The 22,248-nt window shown below is 36.4% G+C and overlaps 1 protein-coding gene and 2 pseudogenes across 12 annotated transcripts in view; all 3 read left to right on the forward strand.

The window, feature by feature from the left end:
* The first annotated feature begins 1,159 nt into the window (after nucleotides 1–1,159).
* The window catches only part of ACD5 (Diacylglycerol kinase family protein), a 156,641-nt gene continuing 135,552 nt past the window's right edge, over nucleotides 1,160–22,248 (forward strand). For 2 of the 11 annotated variants that reach the window (XM_089786334.1, XM_089786340.1), the window contains exons 1-3: nucleotides 1,417–1,553; nucleotides 12,221–12,452; nucleotides 12,568–12,720. Coding sequence is in view for 3 of the 11 variants with exons in the window: in XM_089786333.1 (XP_089642459.1) it covers nucleotides 1,386–1,553 (168 nt within the window). In the remaining 8 variants the exon portion in view is untranslated. Of the gene's footprint in view, nucleotides 1,554–12,220; nucleotides 12,453–12,567; nucleotides 12,721–13,937; nucleotides 13,959–22,248 lie in introns of those variants that run through there. The other 9 variants (XR_016352591.1, XM_089786333.1, XM_089786337.1 and 6 more) reach the window with 7 other exon arrangements.
* Nucleotides 5,566–6,217, forward strand: LOC149550769 (respiratory burst oxidase homolog protein C pseudogene; annotated as a pseudogene). Its single transcript, XR_016352593.1, has one exon. The product of XR_016352593.1 is annotated as a respiratory burst oxidase homolog protein C pseudogene (transcript).
* LOC149550770 (respiratory burst oxidase homolog protein D pseudogene) lies at nucleotides 6,217–6,588 on the forward strand (annotated as a pseudogene).

The following is a 22,248-nucleotide window of genomic DNA, read 5'->3' on the forward strand; positions in this document are numbered from 1 at the left end:
TTTTAAATTAATACAAATATAAATATAGTTGAAATTAACTCTAGAGTCTTCTTATTACTTCTATGAAAAAACATAATATTTTTAAAACTAATTCAAAATTAAATTGATTTCATCATAACTTTTAAATTACTATAAATATATGTATACAATTGAAATTAACACTAGATTCTTACAATGTTCTTGTCAATAAAAAAAATTAATTTAAAAATGGTTGTATTAAAACAAAATTATTCATTACATATTGATTTAAGAAAGTCACGTCCAACATAATAATAATAATAATAACAAGGGGCGCATGCGCCAAAGTTCCTGCTTTCATGATTTTATGGTTGATTGAAGTAGGTTTTGGTTAAAATATAATGTATTTAATTTAATAAAATAACAAATAAATAATAATGAAAAATATAATATTATAGTGCTAAACTAAATTAAATTACAGAGTATAGTTAGTATGTTATTAAATTATATAACTGTAATGATATATATTAATTAAAATAGTAAAATAATATATAAATAAACATTATAGTATCATTCTAAATTAAAATTAAATAACATCCTGAAGAACATTTATCATACCAAAAAAGATATTTATCAACTAATTATATATAATCTAATAAAATTATATATAAAAATAAAAAATAAAAGAAAATCTATTAAAAGCATTGGTTTAGATATGTAAAAAATAATAATAATAAAATTCTAATGTAAACTTATATATAAATTAAAACTAAAATAAATATGAAATTAAACTATATAAAAACAAATTTTGAAAATTGACAATTTAAAAGAGTTAAAATGTCTATATTTGATTAAAATATCTATATTTGAATAGCATTATACAAATTACAAAATATAAAGTTGTAATTAATGCTTGCAATAATAGAGATGTTAGAAAAATTAGTTGTATTTTTGTTGAGAAAAATTGAATTTTTTCATTGTCTTTTTCATAAGCCAATAAAGTTTTAAAAAAATTGTATTTTTCAATTTTGAAAAATCATGCAAATTAATAAATCTTTTGCAAACATTAGTATATTAATGAAATTTTTAGAAGGTGAAACTAATATGAAACTTGGATTCCATTAGTTTCCGAACTAATAATTGGCGACTGATCCTTATCAGACAACATTGTGTATAAAACAGATTCCATTAAATGACGACTTCGAATCAAACAGTCACAGCTGCAATTCAGTCCTTAATTCACTTTAATTTTATGTTATAAATATATATATTTGCTGCTTCTAAGAAATAATTTCTTCTGTTTCGCGTCCTAAATTTGGTCATAAACAAATTGTCTACGTTTCTCGTCCAATTGAGCTGCGATTCTCCCAGAGTTTGAAAATCCCATAAATTCTCGCAAGAACCAACATATTTTGTGCAGAATAGTAATGAAAGGGCTTTCAGAAAATCATCTGGCAGGAGATGTTGAAAATTTGGCGTCAGGTGGTCCTACTCAGTCGAGTTTACGCTCACGCTTCACTTTGGAGGGCGAAGGCGAAGTCGAAGCGCTTCTCAGTGACAGTTGCTTGTCATGTCATCATTGCGCCGAAGACACGGTACATTTTAATTTCCGGCCTTTTAATTCTGAGAGGAAATAATACTAAATGCTCTTTTCTTGGAACCCTAGATTCTTTTTAATTCTGCAAATTATTGCATCTTTTTGTCCCCTGAAACAATGAATCAAGATAGATAGATGGAATTTTAACGTTCACCAGGCTAAATCCCATGGGACACTCTAACCACTAAACCGACTTTAGTAATTCAGTTCTCTTTTTGTAAGCTGATGATGAGCCCACCTAACTGCTCAATGTTCTTCTTGCTGAATAGATCAAACCAAGAGCTGTCAGATATAGTATCCACAAATTTGACCCTGTTGTCTCTGTATGCATCACACTTCGAAATAAAGTGTTGTTCAGTTTCCACCTTCCCAGAATTACAATATATGCAAACTTTCTCTTCCCAAGGCTTTTTTGGCCTCTTCCATCTCCCAGTCTCACATCTAAGCTGGCGGGTGTTGGTTCTAAGCTGAACAATAAGAGTTTTAGTTCTCTAATAAATGTTGGCCTCTATGCATGCCTTTTGGAGTTGGTCACAAATAGGATTGAACTCCCTAATGTAATAAGCCATTTTCCTTCCAAGCCCACTTCCCCAAATCTTCTTATAGAATTTCTCCAAATCAAATGCCTTTATTTCTTTATTGTTTGCGGGACACATATTAAAATGGATATTCCATATGTTCATCCACTTATGTTTTGTTGCATCCATGCCTTTTTATGTTTGCACAAAATATCATCAAATACCACTTTAGGCCACGTACTGACACGTATGTTTTCAGCTCTTTTAAGATAGCTAATGAGGTGAACCATAGCAAGAGCCTCGATAGGAGCAGCGCCCACTTTACTAAGCATGATATCATATGAAACAATACTTTTGATTTTAAACTTGTTTGTGATCCATCACTTTTGAATCCTCTCAATTTGTTTCTGTTAGAAATGGAGAAAGAAATATGTAAATAAGCAATACCAGGAAAGAATCTAAGTGAGTAAATGCATGAAAAGATATTACCATAAAATAGGAGAGAGAAAGCTTCAAGCTCCAACACCATGAGACAAGATATTTGGAAAGGGGAAAGCAAAGAAAACCCCTTGTGACATTATGAATGAGGCATGAAAAGCCTAAGAAGAAAGAGAGAGAGAGCAAGAGAGCTATGGCTCATACAATACTTGAGAAGAGGAAGAACCCTCATTGTTTAATGAGAGAAGAGGGTCATCTCTTAAATAGAGATGAGAGAGAGGAGTTAGAATGTAACTCCCATGTCTATGAATGCCACCATTCATAAGTGTTTGAGGCCAAGTGTGAGATTCCTCTTAAGGAGGAATAATCTAAAATTAGAAATTACAATAAATATTTGTCCTCACATATTCCACTAGATGACAAAATAAGATGTAGTGGAAAAAGGACAAAAAAGAAATATATTAGGATACCTTGGCTTATATCCTAATATATTACAACAATAAAGAAAGGAGTTCTAACCTTGGTTTATAAATACACCAAGGAAAGATTACAACTTCTAACACCCCCCTTTAATCTTTACTTGAGGTAATTACATCAAAGGGTATTAAACCCATAATTTACAAAAATCTGCAACTTAATCTTCAATATGAAGTAAGCCATATGGAACATTTGTAGATCCAAGAGAAGTACATGAGTCCTTTCAATGTGATCAAGTGGAAGCATAGACACCTCTTCATATGTGGAAAACCAAGAAGGTTCCTTGATGGATCACCTGGAAAAAAGAACAACAAGACAAATATCCACAAGTAGAATGCCATCATATATGCAAATTCGAAATCCTTTTGAATAAGGATAATAAAACTCTCATAGAGAAACAATGAGTAAAACATGTTACCACAAAACAATGGAGATAACCTGATATCAAGATAAAGTATATGCTCAAAAAATTGTCAACAAGGACAAATTGAGTAAAAAGCTTGATCAATGCTCTCATGAAAAGTATATTATACTAATGTACAAATGACCACAGACAAGGCCAACTAATGATACTTGCATCAATCTTGCATCAATCACGTGGATATAGACAGTCCACTTAATGAATCATCCCACTGCAAGCTAATGGGGGCGTGCCTCCATAACATGCATGACTCATGATCTAAGCAATAATGTATGCAGATCATTATCACATTAATATATGAAAATAAAGTAAAAAGGAGAGACATGCTGATCAAAGTAGAATAATCATGATTTGTGTTAGGATAATCAAAAGAATGGATTATGAGGATATAACAACATATTGCCTTCAAATTAGATCAAATCACCTGAATTTGGAGGGAAAACTCCAATAATAGTATCCTCTTCATTGAGGAACAAAATGGAACAACATGGAGGGAAACTCTATAAAAAATGAGTGCATACCAATATAGGATGGAGGGATACTCCATGGGCTAGATAAGGAAACTATGTATCAGTTATACTGAGGGGACCTACATAGTTATCCTTGAAAAAATTGGCTCCCTATGCAACTCAAAAAATATCATTTAAATCATGTATATCAAAAACCATAAAGTGCCAACATGGGCATGGAACGATGCTATAAAAGCATAAGACTGCAACCACGTGCAGATAGATCAATAAAATCAAATCATTAAATAATGAAGGCAATAGTGTAAGATTACTCATAATCTAATTAAGTAAAATGATTTAAGGAAGATCAACTAAATATAGATATCAGGTATAAAACTCCATTGAGTGTAAACATGAGTATTTAATTCATTTTGCAAAGGTATATATTAATTTCTGAAATATTAGTCATAAATTATATATTTATCTGGGCATATATGTGGGCCCCCATATATACTCAAATAAATATACGAAAATAGATTGGTTAAAGAAAATAATCACCTTTCCATACTTAATATTTTGGAAAGTCACAATAAAAAGTCACAAGATTTACCTTGGTTCAAAAATATAACCTCAAAGTAATAAGAACATAAAGTCATGGGGCAAAAAGATCTCCCCATTTTTCTCATACTATGCCTTCAAGATTGGAAGTGATTCAAAAAGAATTTTTTTTGAAATAAAACATTAAGAAAGATATAACTAAAAAAACTTAGTAATTAATGATAGAGGTCAGATCTGGCAGATAAGAATATACTAAAAAGAGTTAAAAAAACTTTTCTAAAAAAAGTTTGAATAAAAGCTTGTAATGAGTAAGAGAGATTTAAAATAGAATATTGCACTTGTCTGACAATGAATGATTTCATGCCAAAAATAGGTTGACAAAAGGCAATGATAAAAGAAAATGATGCCTCTGTCAAGAGCTCAAAAAAGAAAAAAGAATCTTGCATGAAAAGACAAGAAAACGTTACTAAAAATAATAGATTTCAGGAATAGACTGACGAAACCAAATAAAATCATACCTAGCTAAAAAAAACCTGCCATAAGTTCTCAACGACAAGGAAAAAAATAGGTAAGGTAATGGCAATGGCAATCTCAAGAATGGCGGGACTTTTGCTGACGAATGCTCATATGCTCCTTTAAAATGATCGAAACATTAGGCACGCCTTTGAAAAGGCTACTATAGTCCTCAAATCGACTAAGCATGAGAGAACACATAAGCCGAAACAGAACACAGATAATAAGGAATAGACTCATCCGGTAGAGCCAGGAGAGCAAGCCAGTCCCAAACAAGATAAATTGGATAAACATTGTATCCTCAATAAATGGCAGTTTAACTGAATCTTGTGTAAACCACCAAATTTGATAGATAAACTCACCAATGAAATAGGGAAGAAGAATCCTCACAACTAGAGACACAGCAGCGGTGAGCTCTCTCTTGAAAATGATTCTCCAATAATATCTGTGGGTTCCGTGCCGAGACCCAGAGCCGAGTATCCTTCTCGGAAAACACTTCCCAAACCATTGCAGAGGCTCACCGGATTCAACGCTTTTTGGTATTCACACCATTTGTTTGTGATTGTTTACATTCTCTTGATCGTTCATGGAACTTCTCTGTACCTCACACATGAATGGTACTCGAAAACGACATGGATGAATTTTGCAATTCCTGTGTTGTTGTATGGAGGGGAGCGAATTCTGAGGGCTTTCAGATCTGGCTCAAAACCTGTGAAAATAATCAAGGTAGCCATATATCCAGGCAATGTCTTGACACTTCACATGTCAAAGCCTCAAGGATTCAGATACAAGAGTGGTCAATACATGTTTGTCAATTGCCCTATCGTATCACCATTTGAATGGCATCCATTCTCCATAACATCAGCCCCAGGAGATGACTACTTGAGTGTTCATATTCGTACATTGGGTGATTGGACTCGGGAACTTAAAAATGTCTTTGCAGAGGTATGTGAGCCTCCCATGACTGGGAAAAGTGGTCTGTTGAGAGCTGATCTCATGCATGGAGAATACAACCAAAGGTTCCCAAAGTTGCTCATTGACGGGCCTTACGGAGCACCGGCTCAAGATTACAAAAAATATGACGTCTTGCTTCTTGTTGGACTTGGGATTGGAGCTACTCCATTTAATAGCATTCTCAAGGACATTGTTAATCACATGAAAGTATCTAAAGAAGAAAGAGGTCTGGAGAATACTGGGAGATAGAAGAAGAAACCTTTCAATACAGCCCGTGCTTGCTTCTACTGGGTCACTAGAGAGCAAGGATCATTTGAATGGTTTAAAGGAATAATGAATGAAGTGGCAGAAATAGACCAGAAGGGAATAATTGAGCTGCATAACTATTGCACAAGTGTTTATGAAGAGGGTGATGCTCGGTCAGCATTGATTGCTGTGTTGCAAGCTCTAAATCATGCCAAGCATGGTGTTGATATTGTTTCTGGAACCAGAGTTCGCACACACTTTGCCAAGCCCGATTGGAGAAATGTCTTCAAGAGTATTGCTCTAAAGCATAAAAATGCCAGAGTCGGGGTTTTCTACTGCGGTCCTGCTGCTCTTACTAATGATTTGAGACAACTGTCACTAGATTTTACACATAAAGACTTCACTATTCTCACACCCATTTTACAAAATTTCAGAATGATTTAGAAAAAGAGCAATTTCTTAAAGAGAGCTCCAAATGACTCAAATTGAAAAAAAATGAACAATTCCTTTGTTTTATAGAGGCACAAAGAAATGTTTTGATTTGCTATTAACAAGAGTAAAAAAAAATTGATATCTAGATAGGAAAACCCTTTTGGCGGCAAGCCTGCCAAAGGCGTGAGATGAAAACTAATAAAAAATAAGAAGTAACCTGCACAAATTAGAGCAAATAGAAGTTAATCAGGTTTGGCGGTAAACCAGCCAAACTCAAAAAAAAATTCAATTTCTTCCATCTTAAGAAGATTAAATGAGAAATTAGTGAAATCTCTCTTAAGAGTCTCCTTCGAATCGTACCTTCATGCAAACACTCAAAACAAAGATTAAATTGCTCTGATACCATGTTAGAAATGGAGAAAGAAATATGTAAATAAGCAATACCAGGAAAGAATCTAAGTGAGTAAATGCATGAAAAGATATTACCATAAAATAGGAGAGAGAAAGCTTCAAGCTCCAACACCATGAGACAAGATATTTGGAAAGGGGAAAGCAAAGAAAACCCCTTGTGACATTATGAATGAGGCATGAAAAGCCTAAGAAGAAAGAGAGAGAGAGCAAGAGAGCTACGGCTCATACAATACTTGAGAAGAGGAAGAACCCTCATTGTTTAATGAGAGAAGAGGGTCATCTCTTAAATAGAGATGAGAGAGAGGAGTTAGAATGTAACTCCCATGTCTATGAATGCCACCATTCATAAGTGTGTGAGGCCAAGTGTGAGATTCCTCTTAAGGAGGAATAATCTAAAATTAGAAATTACAATAAATATTTGTCCTCACATATTCCATTAGATGACAAAATAAGATGTAGTGGAAAAAGGACAAAAAAGAAATATATTAGGATACCTTGGCTTATATCCTAATATATTACAACAATAAAGAAAGGAGTTCTAACCTTGGTTTATAAATACACCAAGGAAAGATTACAACTTCTAACAGTTTCCATTGTGAGGCTGAAGTGTTGTTGGCCCAAACTTCACATCCATAAAGAACAACTGGTAACACAAGAAGCCCAAAAAAATTTGAGTAGTTTTCCAATCCCAAACCTCAGCATCACGACATCTATTTTGAAGTGCATAAAGTGCCTTCGATCCTTCTAGAACTCTTTTCTTTCTACAAACTTCCTAGCTTAGATCATGACTTTTGTCTTACTGATATTGACTTGCATCCCTACCATTTTACAAAAGTGCTCAAGCGAGAGTAAATGTTCATGCAAACCACGAGCAGATTTGACAACCAAAATGAGATTGTCCGCATGCAAGAGCAGCCTTATTAGAAATTCACGAAATTGGATACCATCCCCATTTTGCATGTCTAACCATCTTCAAGTTTGTTGATATGAAGGCCAAATAGAGTGGGCGGAAGAGGATAGCCTTGCTTGACCCCTATATCACTTCTAAAACACTCTGAAACGCCATATGAAGTTTTGATTTTGACTTTCACCTCTTCATGCATCCTATGAACAGCCGCTCTAAGATTCGCAAGGCTCCCCAATTCTTCCATCCTAAGCCAAAGCTTATCTCTAGCAACAGTGTCGAAAGCCTTTTTAAAGTCAACAAAGCAACAGAAAACTTCATCCCATGCTTTTTCGATAATGTGCCTCAAGATGATACAATGATCAACAGTTGAGTGCTTTGGCCGAAAACCAACTTGCCCTTTTGCATGCTTATGATTTTCCTTAGCCCATTTGCTGATTTTGTTTTCTATCATGTTGTCAAAAAGTTTTGCAAATAGAGGGTTGATCATTATAGTCCTGTAATTGGAGGGATTATTAACATCACCACTCTTATAAAGGGGTATAGCAAGACTAATTGTCCAATCTCTAGGGAACCCATGTTGGCTGATATTGTTTAAGATTTCCGTAATGTGTGGTGCAATAGTTTTCATGCCCCACTTGAGATACTCTGCTTGAAGTTCCACCAAGTCTTTTTCTTTACCGGTACCTAACTTCTTGATACCCATCTAACCTCTTGCACAATGAAAAGGTCATTCATATTGTTGACCAAAGGTGGCGGTTCCATCACATCCTCTTTTTCATAAAGTTTCCTAGCATACTCAGATCATTGAGTGGCTGTAATAATATTTTCAGTTCGTTTTTTCTTGGTTGTAGTTCTCTCCAAAATAGATTGGGATTATTTTAACAAGAAAGATAAGTTCTTCTCTCCTTGTGATCATAAATTTTTTTTTTTCTTCTTTAGGATCTGGTGGTATACTTTAATGTCAAGGCTTGTTTGATTGGACTCGCTTAATTTTCTCCCAGCCAGTTTGCATTCCTTATCAAATCAAGCATTAGCTAGAAAACAATTTGTTTCAGAGTTTCTTTGGTTTGATATTTTGCACTTGGAAAGTGCCTTGTGTATGACATTTGATAATGTATTGCTATTGACCTCATGCACATGCATGTCCTCCTCCTTATATAGTCTTTTAAGTGTAGTGTTGAAGATGTCCCTGTTTTCTGAGGTAAAAAAAATTCTGCTTTGTGAAGGCGGTTGTTGAGAGCATTGGCTTTTTGTCCCAAGTTGGTTGTCCTTCTTCCACATCAATTTTATGTGCAGCGGTCTACTGTCTGATTTAAGATCCCATATGTGTTCCCCAATCATAACTTCCTTGATTCTCTTATAGAAATTATGTGAACATATACCATAATCCACCACACTTGGACCATTGTAGTATTGCAAGTGAAACTGCCCGACTGTGTCCATCTAGCCACACCATTGCAAATTATTAAATCAAAAGTACCAAATAGGGTAATCAATTTGTCCCCAAAATAATTGTAGCCTTCAGTATCATTTGATACTCCTTCCAATTGGTGTTTACTCTTTTCCGTGAGCCAAATAGGATTGTTGTTTGCATTGTAGCTGAAAATGCTAGCTTGGCCATTTGTTGTTCTAGGATTGAAATCTCCAACAACAAGAACATCTCCCTGCTGCGAGAACACAACAACATCCTTCTGTAGAGCAGCATAGGGCTCTTCGTGATCTAAACCGCACTTCTTATAGATTTTGGAAACCCGCGGGGCAAAGTAGCAGGCTGCGATCCTAAGAAGACTCTTATTTTCCCTGATTTTGAACCATACAAACTGTTTGTTAATGTCTTCCTTTTCCAATTGAATGATACGTCCTTCCTTTCCTTTTACTAGAACCATTATGCTTCCATGACCCTTACCATTACTCGCTGCCTCATTCCACACTGTTGCCTTCCACTAGCCTTCAAACAATAGAGTCTTACATCTTTCATGTTCATGTGTCTCTGTGAGACAGATAATGTCATTCCCTTCCACAATAGGTCCCAACCCAGGCCCAAGCCTCCAAGAATAACCCCTGCAATTCCAACAAACTACAGTTAGAGAGGCCTGGGTTGAACTTGATTACTACTTGTTTTGATATGGCATATTCAAAACTAAGTTTTTATCCATAGAAATGGAAACTGATCTTGATTCATATTTGCCTAATGAGGAGTTGTTTGCCAAGTTTTTGCTGCCCCCTTGCTGCTCATCATTTGAAATGTGACCAAAGTGGGCAATAACTGCTTTTTCCTTGTACAACCAAGCTCTTTTGCGTTCATCTCTAGCTGTTTTGATTTTTGCTACTGCCACCCTTCTCCCTTCTTGATGTCTCATAGTTAGATCCTCCCCTAAAAAGAAGCGGGAACCCTTCAAAAGCTGTTTTTTGCTCAAAAGATTTTGCTTGTCATGAATATTAGGCATAACCACCTCAATGGGCCTATCTCTTTCATCTGAAAACTTGCCAACCCTCCAAGCTTTGTAGATTTGGCCTTGCCAAAGCAACACTTCCTTTAACAAGCCCCTCGTTAACTCCAAATTGTGTTCCCCATTCACCATAGTCTTTTACTCATTTGATGACAATATTGGGTGCCTTGATTTGCCTTTCCTTGGCTTCCCTATCACATGTATTATTCATATGATTATTTGCTTCCATATTTTGCCCTATCGGTATATCTGCTATCTTTATCCCATGTTTTAGTAACATCAGAGAAACTCTTTTTGCCCTCTTCAACCTTTCTATTGCCTAGTGGACCATTGTGAAATATCAGCTTCTCCTTATTGTGAGATGTCTTAGTATTTGTTGTCACTTTGTTTGCCGTCAATGAAACTTTTGAATTTTGCTATTCCTCCATTTTTTGCCATTCATCCTTCATGCTTTGCCATTCAAGTAGAGTAACGAGACTCGCTGCGATTCGGGCGAGTTGAGTTATGCTCACCGGGTCAATTTGACTTGTGACATTGGCTCGCCGAGTCAAGTCAAGCGACTCGCCCAACTCACTTGACTCACGAGTCAGGTCGTGACTTGGCCGCGGTTGAGTGGTTGGAGTTGGGAAAAAAATTTAAAAATGGTTGCTTTTTTATATATACATTCTTTTTGTCTTTCTTTTCCTTATAACCTTAAAAGGGCTTTCATAGCACTCTATTGTGAGAAAAAGAAAGAAAGAGAGAGTAAGAAAGGGAAATAGAGTGTCATTGTTTTGCAACCAGCTGGAAGGAAGAGGAGAAAAACTTGCATTTGTAACATTAGAGTAGCTATATACTTGTATTTAGATCATCAAGGAGTTTATAGGAGCTCTTCTCAACACTTATCAACTCATTTCAAAGAGTTAAGAGTTGATTTTTGGGTTTAGATGATTTTTTTCTCTATGCGTATGGGTTTTTTGGATGAATTTTATCTTTATGTTCATGGGTTTTGTTTTACTTTAAATATTCATAGAATACAATGTTTAAATGGTAATTTTTGGTCTAAAATGTCTTGGTGCAGCAACCTTGACATTTTTCCTTACTCATATGGCTTCTCTAGGTAAAAAACCCAAGCTCTCTAAAGGCAATAAAAAAGATGAGTGCTGGAAGTACACCATAGACTTTCCGGGTAGAGGTAGAACTCAAACAAAATACTTATTTTGTAAGACCATTAATAGTGGGGGGATAAATAGATTGAAATACCATATCGTTGGTATACGTGGTCATGATGTTGAGCCTTGTAAAGTTGCAATTGTTGAGGCTAAACATTTTTGTTATGTTGCCTTAAAAAAATATGAACAAGAAAAGGAATTAAGACAAAAACAATTAGCAGAGTTAGCTTAGATTGGTTCCACTTCCCATCCACTCTCATCTGGAATTGCTTCTGTATCTAGTTTTACACCCCTAGGTTTAATAGGTTGTGTTGGAGAAGGTTCTTTCCTACCCCCCTATCATTCTAGTGCTTCTGCTAGTGCTAGTGCTTCTATATCTATTCCTGACACTGCTAGTGGTGCTGCTCTTGATAGTAGTACTGGTACTACCTTTCGTCTTAGAGTCAGAAACTCTAGGTTGGACAATTTTTTTGTACCACGTTCCACTCCTGGTGCACAACCCTCACTTGAGAGATTGGGCTGGAATAGGGAGATCCATGAAGCTAGAAAAAGAGCAATTTTCAAGTATTGGTTTTTTTTGCAAAATTCCATTTATAGCTGCCGGGTAGTTCAACTTCATTTATATTTGATTGTTTTAAGTTTTACTTTTAATTTTTTAAATTCAACTTTGAAAATGAAATTTTATAATTTTAACTTGACGTTGAAATATGCTAATTAAAATATTTTTATAAATATAACAGGACTCCTTATTGGCAGGGGATGATTGATGCGGTTTCCATCAGTGGTACGGGGTTTAAAGCTCCCACTAAAGGTGAGTTGAGTGTCCCCCTCTTACTAGAAATGGTTGAGGAAATGAAACTTGAATTGGAGGACCATAGAAAGATTTGGAGCCAAAGGGGGTGTACATTGTGACAGATGGATGGACAGATAGGAGGAATAAGACTCTCCTAAATTTTCTTGTTTCTAGCGGAGGTAATTCATCATGCTCTAGTTCTCAAAGTCTAAAATTTAATGTATTATTGAATAACTAAAATTTTGTTATATTGATTGTTCAATGATAATTATTTTGTTTTATTATCACTTTCAGGATCCACCATGTTTTTGAAGTCTATAAATGCTTCCTTACATGTCAAAAATGCAAAATACTTATGTGAGGCTATTGAGGAGGTCATAAGGGAGGTGGGGAAAGAGAATGTTGTCTAGGTGGTGACTGATAATGCAACTAATTTTGTTGCTGTAGGTAAAATTTTAACTTTTAAGTTTCTAAATTTTTTATTTTAGTTTTTCATTAAAGTTTGAAAATCAAAAGTTTTTTTACACATAAATTTTTAATTGTTTACTAACGAATTTAAAATTGCTTTAGGAAAACTTTTGATGGAGAGACACCCAAGGATCTTTTCAACTCCATGTGCGGCCCATTGCCTCGACCTCATGTTGGAGGATACTGGCAAGATTGAATGGGTGAAATCATGTGTTGATAAGGCTAAAATTCTTTGCAAGTTCATCTATGATCATGCCTTGGTCCTCAACACTATGAGGGAATACACAGAGGGAAAGGAGTTGGCTCGTCCCAGTATCACAAGATTTGCCTCTAATTTTATCACACTAAAATCCTTGTTGAGTTCAAGGTTACTTTTGAGGTGCATGTTTATTGGTCCACAATGGACTTCCTCGTCTTTTGCCACCACCCCTGCAAGAATAGATGCAACAAAATGCATTTATGATGAAAAAGGTTTTTGGGAGCCATGTAAGGAGATTTCCTCGTCCTTCGCCACCACCCCTGTAGGGATAGATGCAACAAAATGCATTTATGATGAAGAAGGTTTTTGGGAGCCATGTAAGGAGATCCTTGTCCTTTGCCAGCACCCTTGCAGGGATAGATGCAACAAAATGAATTTATGATGAAGGTTTTTGGGAGCCATGTAAGGAGATTGTGGAGGTAATTTAAATATTAAAAGCTTAAGTCTTAAAATTTATAAATTAGTTTATCTCATACATTTTTTTGTTTTATTTTCATTGTGCAACTTTGCAAAGTTTCATCATTCACTAAATTGTTTTTTTGTTTAATTGTTTTGTAGATCACTGAGCCCCTTGTAGCCTTCCTATGACTTGTTGATGGGGAGAAGCCCACTATGGGCTACATATATGAGGGCATGGATAGGGCCAAGGAGGCTATTAGAGCCAAATATGTAGGAGTTGAGGACAAGTATGGCCCTATTTGGGACATAATTGATAGGAGATGGCAAAATCAGCTTCATAGACCCATCCATGTAGCAGCCTATTACCTCAATCCGGCATACTGCTTCCGTGATGATTTCAAGGCAGATGAGGAGGTGCTTAGTGGCCTATACACTATGATATCGAAGATGGCCACTAATCCCACAAATATATTGCTTGAGATGCATGCCTATAATAAGGCAACAGGGCTCATTTTTTCAGGTCAAATTTGCAAAGAAGGTCGTACAAAATTGCAGCCAGGTAAAAATTGCAGCTTAAGCCTCATACAACATGCATCGATGCACATATATATTATCTAGTTTCTAACTTTCTAGCTTTAAAGGTTGAAATGCGACTAATATTTTTTTCTTTTCCTTTTTTCAAAATTCAGATAGATGGTGGCAAATTTTTGGGCCTTCAACCAAAAACCTTTAACAAATTGCCATCTGCATATTGAGCTAGCCATGTAGCGCTTCTGGATGTGAGCGCAACTGGAGCAACAGGTTGTCTGTGGAGAAAATGAATAAACTAGTGTTTGTGCATTACAACCAGTGCATTAGGACCATGGAGATTTTGTATAGTGACACCTTTCCGATTACTCTAGAGGAGGTTGATCTAAAGTTTGAGTGGATCATTGAGGCTATTGATCTTGTCTTTGATGATGAGGACCTAGAGTGGGTTGACGTGGCAGATAGAGAGGCTGAGGCTGTGGCTATGGCAGCAGAGGAGCAGAGAACTATAGTTGATCCTAGTGGCACCTCATAGGCATTGGCAGAGACTACACTTGATCCTAGAGGCACCTCACAGACAGAGGCTATGGCTAATCAGTCATCCAAGACCTACTTTAGACGCCTTACTAAGAGGCATATTATAGATTATACTGATGCTGAGGATGAGGATGAGGATGACGACAAGGATGAGGATGAGGACTAGGAGCCATGGCTATAGTCTTGTTTTAACTTTTTGTTTAACTTAACATATGATTGGAACATTTGATGATGACTATTGATGTGATGAATTTCATATATTTGATATACATTTTGATGGGTTTCATGGATTTTATATATCTATGTTTTCTATTTCCTTAAGCTACTATTTAGTAATTTACCTTTTTACTTATGTAATCGATGTATGTGATCAAATTACCTTCTATTTCATGATGTTATTGTGTCTTTGAGCTTTATTCAATAATGGGTGCATGGAATGTTCTTTAAATCCTAAAATATCTCTAAATTTTAAGGGTTTTGTCACTTTGCTGAATCATTGTAGAGTCACTGGCGAGTTCGAACCGGGTCATGAGTCGAGTTACCCTTGTTGAGTCCGAGCCGGGTCCAAATCTCGTTACTTTGCATTCAAGCTTTCCAGCCAAAAGTGTTTGTTTCAACAATAAAGTGTGCTTTTAGAGCATTGTTATTGTCTGTTAGAGATTTATTTGTTGCGGTTAGCACATGCATTTTGAGGTCTTTCTCTTGCATATTCACCTCCAAGTGTTCTATAAGAAAAGATAATGAAGAGCAAGGAAACCAAATTAATCTAAGTGAGACAAGTGAAAAAAATGTTACCATGAAATAACCAAGATCCAAGAGTACACCAATGAAGAGAAACAAAGGAGATAGATTTTGAAAGGGGAAAGCAAAGAAAACCCCTTGTGAGTATTATGAATGGAAGGCAAAAGAGGCCTAAGAAAAGGAGAGAGAAAGAAGGTGGAGCAAAAAACTCATTACAATAACATCAAGATGATGTGTAGAAATTCTAGAAAGAATGAGAAAGAAGCATTTCTTTTATAGAGATGAGAAAGGAGTTGCATGTGGTTGCATGCGTAACTCTCATTTCTATAAATGCCACATTCATAATAAGTGTGTGCAAAGTGTCAAGATCCTCTTAAGGAAGAATAACTTTTTTCTTTAATAAAGGAATTACAAAATGAGTTGTCCTTACACATGGACAATAGGACAAGAAAATGATATGTTCTCTATGTGTGGACTAGAGAACAAACAACATAAGGGATACCTTGGTTTATCCCATATAATAAATAAATACAACCAAGGAAAGATTACTAATTCTAACATGTTCAAGCCTCTCCTTGGCCATAAGTAGCTCTTGCACATATAGCTCCCGACACCAAGTGAGAGGAGTAGATGTAGGGCTGTACATAACCGGGCCTACTAAGCTACTATTGCCACATACAAGATTGCCTATATGAGAAGTAGCACCTTTCTCAAAGCCACACTTTTGCCTTATTTTCTATTTGGAAACCTTTTGAAACCTTTTTTTCTTTTCATTTGACCGTTTCATGCGGGCAAGTCTTCGTTTTAGAATAACTTTAAAATGCTTGACATTGACCCAAACATATTTGCCTGTGTTGCCTTGTGATGCGATTTTTACTTGTCCCATATGATTAGTCTCAATGTGCATAGGAATCTCATGACCATTCTTGATAAATGATATTGTTTGTTTTTCTATTGCGTGTTTACCAACGCCATAAAATGTACCAAAGAAAACATGAAAAAAAGTGTAGGACCAAATGCGAGAAGAGGAAATAGGCACACCTGGGAATTGCTTGTCAGCCTATTGGAGGCACATATTTCTTGTCTACAAAGATAAAATCCCCTGCAGAAGTGCCTAGAAGCCCACATACATGAACCCACGAAAAGTAACAAATCCCTCGACACTGATAAATTGGTTCCACCGGTAGCAATACTGCTGACTGAAGCTTTTAAATCTGCCCTTGTGCTAAATGAAATTGGTCTCATAGCTAGCAAAAATGCCAACCAAACCCTAAAACGACCCTATGCAAAATGAAACTGGTCTTGGAGCCATTTCTCCACTGGTAGCATGGATTTTTCTCAAAAAACAATCAATAGTATGATGTCATATCAATGTTTGTTTTGAGTATGCAATGGAGCAAATTTGTTAGTCAAGTATGTAGTTCATATATATATCGGTTAGGTTTGGGTTTGCCCCTAAGCCTCGTTACGAGTTAGTGGTTTAGGAATAACTAATTTGAGTGACAGGCCACGATGTTGAAGGACATGATAACAAATCTGAATTACATGGTTTCACCCGAAGGTTGGCGACGAGTCTTTAAAGACTTTTTTCAGGCCTTAAGGGTAGGGAATTCAATTCTAAAGATCAAGGCCATATGTAAATTTGATAATCATTTCTTAGAGTTCCCCAATGCCTTCAAAACCCAAGAGCCTCTTTTAGCTTAAAAGAAGCTCTTAAGCAGTGCTTGGATGTTAGTTAATAGGTGGCTTGTGTCATGCTTCTTTCCTTGGAAACTTTGCATGAAGTTATAGCAAGCATGACCAAATACCAAGCTTCTAATTGTTGTTATGGTAAATTGATGTTCTGTTAAATAGAGGAAATAAAAGCTCCTTATATAGATTTACAAAGATGATGTTTCTAAAAGAAACAGTTGTGTAGTTCGTAATAAAGTAATATTGTAATTAGAACTAGTTAAGCTTGTGGGGTTTGGGTAGTTAGGAAGTGAGGGAATGTGTCGGTTAGTTTTCCCAACCAACCGACCTTATATAAGACCTTTGAAATATTGTTGATGTACTCATGTTTATGGCAATCAATAAAGTAACAATACTCTTGCCATCTTGGTATACTGGTACTTGCAATGAATGTTCCATTTGATATTATTGCATCTTTGTTATGGTACTTCGTAGCTTATGTGAATAACCATTCTACATTTTGGCATCGTTTCCTAAGTCTGAACTTGGAGGTTGTCGGTGAGGCAAGATGGAGTAATGAGAAGACCCTTCCTACCACATACACAAGTAACAAATAGTGATGGTGAAGAGGAGGAAATAACTAGGGAAGATCAGTTGACATGTGATTTGGTGACGGCCTGGGAAGTTTCTGTCGACCATTACGTGCAAAGGGAAGCCCACGGGAGAGTGGTTCCAAAGAGCACGGTACGGGACGAACTTTCGGTACCACCAATGGTGTACGATCTACTTGGGTAGATCTCTCGCTTGTTGGCAAGAAACTTGGTACATGTAGAGGAAGACAAAGTGACACCAAAAAGAGAACGAAGAAGGCAACAAGTGCTCCAATAGTTTGCTGAAAGGACATGGGAACGAGACTTGGAGGAGCGTGATAATTCAAGGGAAATAGACACTAAACCAATTCATGCTCCTAGTTTCAAACAAATATCCAAGGCGTGTGCTAGAGGAACAAACTGAGGAGGAAGTCACCCTGAGGATGTTACTTCTCCAACATGAAGAGGAAAGACGTCGTAATCTAAGGGGACGAGGGGACCACTTTCGAATCCAAGAAGGGTTGATTGAACATACAATCAAAGGAATAGCCAATTTGTCTATCTCCGAGACACCAGGAAGGAAGGCAGGGTGTAGAAATCTTGAAACCCCTACACACAGAGAGCATCAATAGGAACAAAACCCTAGCCTAGGAGAAGGAGATACTATTGAGACTAGCAACCAAGAATCTAGCCTGTCGGGAGGGAGCATCTCGTCAAGAGGGAGTGTTGCGCCAGGAGGGAGCATCCTATTAAGGGGAAGCATCTCGATAGGAGGGAAAAACAATAGAAGAATGGTAATGGACAAACAAAAACACCCTAGACTCACAAGGGACGGCTTGGATGACCCCACACGTCACTATAAAACATGCATAACCATATGGCAGGCAAATAAAGAGAATGATGCGAACGAATGGCTAAAAGCATTTCCAACCACACTAAGAGGTATAGCCATTGACTAGTATACAAATTTGGAGGCAGGCAAGAACACATGGAATAATCTCTGTACAACCTTTGAAGAAGAATTCAAACTCCTTCAGGACGACGATGAATTAGTGACGGAGATTTATAATACAAGGCTGTACTATTCTGCACTTAATTTTTTCTTAGAAATGCTGAATGTTTAGTATTTGGCATTAAATCAAACAGTTCCTAAGCAGCCTGAAGGTGTTTTGAAATCACTATACTAATCTCAGACTATTTCATTCACTGTATATTTCAAGATTCATAACTGTAGCATTTGGTCAAACATTTAACATGTGTCTTCAAAATATAAATACAGTTTGAACACTTTATTTAATTTCCTTGTTTAAGGTGTCACAATATGATGAACAAGGTTAACTACTAACAACTATGTCAACACATGTGATTTAAGCTTGAAGTGAAGGAAATACATCAAATATCTAGTTCACAACCTTCCTTGAATACAACAAATCAAATTATCACTAAGTCTGACCTGGTATTGTCTCTGTCAATGCGTGGATGAAAACTTCAGACTCGTACCCGTTGGACAGGAGAGCTTAAGTCTGATATGCCAAACTCAATACCTTATTATGGTCCATAAGTCAGTATTACTACTATCTGCTTTTATAGTTCACTGCCGGCAAAGTCAGACCCACGTGGAGTCTTTCCAACGTGGTATCTCCTGCCCTTCTGTGTGCAAGGCTGCCGCCAGCTAAGACCAAGTGTCCATTCACACTGGGAGTTAAATTTACCATCTCAAGATGCCAGCTTCCACCAATACATACAAACCTGTCGTTAATTAAAACCCATACATGTCCAGCTACAATGTGTTATTCCGATTTCCAGTCCAGTTGACCAGTGCTTTGGAGAGTAATTTGCTGCCCACGAAACTTTAAGATCCCTCACGTTTTCAATATAAACATGAGCTCAGACTTCAAAATTATCAAAATGCCTTCTCCTGGTCGTCAAAGTCTCCAACTACATTCTACTAACAAAACAACCACGGTATTATTATTGGTCATTGACATTAGATTTCCACAATCCATTGATAATATTCTGGAGTTTTTCTGGAATTTGATTGTGTAGCATTTTTTAGCATCAACGTTTCGGATCACACACAGTGATCCATCATCAGGATGAACAGCTGGAGAATAGAACAGTAAGTTAGCAGACCTGGGGGAACCAGAGATGAAAATAGAGGAGGGAGTAGGTTGGGGGGGGGGGGCACGAAGACCAAGAGGGGGGAGCAAAAGGAGAAAAAGAGGAAAAAAAATAAAGAAATAAAAAAGAATACAAGGGAAACCAGAGATAAAGAAGAACTTAAAAAGGAAAAGGATACTCCCAACTAGTAAAATAAAATGAAAAAATAAAATAACTTTAAAAAAGTAATTTTGATGCTAAAAAATGCTACACAGCCAAATTCCAGAAAAACTCCAGAATATTATTATTGGTCGCTTTTAGAAGCAACCCGTGGCCTTCATAGATGTAAAGCACGTGTATTCACCAAGCTGACTATGCAACTATTAATGTTTTCAATCTGTGAAAAGTATTCCGACTGTGGTAAAAGGAGTACGCCAACGTCCAAGCAAAACCCAATGCGATGTCTGTTAAAAAATAAGACGAGTAGTTCCCAGTATGTCGACCAAGAAAAACAAGATGACAGTAACCCCTTTGCAATTCCTCTTGATTACTACGCCCAGGTTTGTTCTCCAAACAAAAAACAAACAACAGGAACTCAGATTTGCAAAACAAAAAAACCTTCAGATTATGAACGCTCCACTGACTCAAGTTTCCTTACCTTCCATAGCCTATTCTACTGAAACTTCTTCCCTGCATTGCCAATTTCTTGCCCAACTTGTACATTGCTGACTAGAAAGAAGATAAGGGTGACGTCCAACCTTCTTAGAGAAACTCAAACTTGAGCGTTTTCATCCTCACGGTTCAACCAGTCACACTTAAGCAACCAGAACTCACAACATTTCTTTCATAAAATTCTTCTTTGTGTTGTTAATCCCAATGTAAGCTCTACTTTATAGCCTCAAAGTGAGGGAAAACACAAGAAGCAAGGAATGTGGGATTAAAACTTCATTTTCGTCCTGTAGTCACTTAAAGTCATTTTATAAAGTAAATAACTTTATAACATTAAAATGACTTAATTCCACTCACTTAATAAAGTTTTAAAGTAAATTAAAATTAAACTCCTATTGTGACTGGTAGGCATCCTGCTAAATAATATTATTAATCTATTCGGATGTGGAGATAGATTAAATTGGCGCCTAACTATTTAGTGCTGAGAAGGGGACATGACAAAGGCAAGGGAAGAATGAATCGGTCAAAGTTTAGAGTAGGAGGCTGAAGGAATTGATAGGAAAGCTTGACAACAGGCCTGTAGATGGATTGAAGAAAAGGTGGTTTATTGAAGGGTTGACGCTGCCCCTAAGGAAAAAAATGAAAATATTTCCACCATCAACCTTTGTGGATGCGTGTACTCGTGCAATGGATATGGAAAGTGTAATGTCCCCTTTTTTAGCATTCATAGCATGATGTTGTCGTTAGCCTATTTCCTCATGGTCCCGTAGGCTAACCGGGACATTAAAGGGACTTAGAGGCCATTTGGCCTAGATAGTTTCAGTTGCAGGTCTTTCTAAGGGGTTTTGAGGCAACTTTGGGCATACTTACTATTTATAGTAAGTCATCTTGGATATGGTCGGACATCCAGTGGCAGTGGTATGTCGATGGTAATTGTTTAAAATCGACAAGAAGACTTGTTTATCATTGATAAGATTTGTTATGCATTGATAAAGCTATTTTATAAAGTTAAATTTAAATATTTAACTTTATTAATGAATAGACTATAGTTTGTGGGAAATATTTAAATTAAAAGAGTCCCCTTTATTTTATAATAGATTGGAGACATAAGTTACATAAAGGGAGTTATCTTTTATCCCACATTGAGAAAACGAAAGATGGAGCTCTTGTGAAAACACTATAAAAGAAATGGAAGAGCTTCTTTTTAGCATGGTTGGAAATATCAAAGAAATTGGAGAATTTTCTGGAGGTTATGTCTCAATAGTTTGAAGGACGAAATCCCTTCAAGCTGAAAATCTTGACGCCATTGAAAGATATGGTCTTGAGATTCAATAGGGTAGCAATCCGAAAAAGCAAAAACGAAAAAGCAGTCCGAAAAAGCGGAACCAAAAAAGTAGGCAGAAAAAGCGGAATTGAAAAAGCAAGCGGAAAAAACGGAACCGAAAAAGCAGGCGGAAAAAGCGGAATAAAAAAAGCAAGCGGAAAAAGCAGAACCGAAAAAACAGGCCGAAAAAGCAGGCCGAAAAAGCAGTTCGAAAAAGTAAAGCAGAAGGGGCAGCATTGAAGGAAAATTATTACAACCATCTACAACCAGGTTCCTTTGTTAGTATTGTTTTTTTTAGGGTATTATAAGTTTCAGCTGTAAGCGTGCATTATACCAGCATTGTCATTTTGGTAATCCATGTAAATGCCAAAGTCTTGGCCATATTTCATGAGCATTGTATTAGAAATTTGATTGCAATCAAAAAGATAATAGTTGCTGGTGTCATTTAAGCAATTCAATCTCATTATTTATCAGCTAGATAGTTTGCATACCAACTGTTTGCAAAAATGCTAGTTGGCTGTAGGTGTTCTTTTCTCATGCTTAGATCATAATATATGCACTGAATATTGTCAAAATTAGGAGCACACTCATGTTAGGTCATTGTGTAGTTCATTGTAATCTTCTATCACTAGATTCTCATTGATGCAAATTGGAAAAAAGTCATTTAAAGCAAGCTGAAATACTATATC

Source organism: Cupressus sempervirens, chromosome 6 (genome assembly GCF_028749045.1).
Source record: "Cupressus sempervirens isolate cs-2001-9-10 chromosome 6, ASM2874904v1, whole genome shotgun sequence".
Classification (NCBI taxonomy): domain Eukaryota; kingdom Viridiplantae; phylum Streptophyta; class Pinopsida; order Cupressales; family Cupressaceae; genus Cupressus; species Cupressus sempervirens.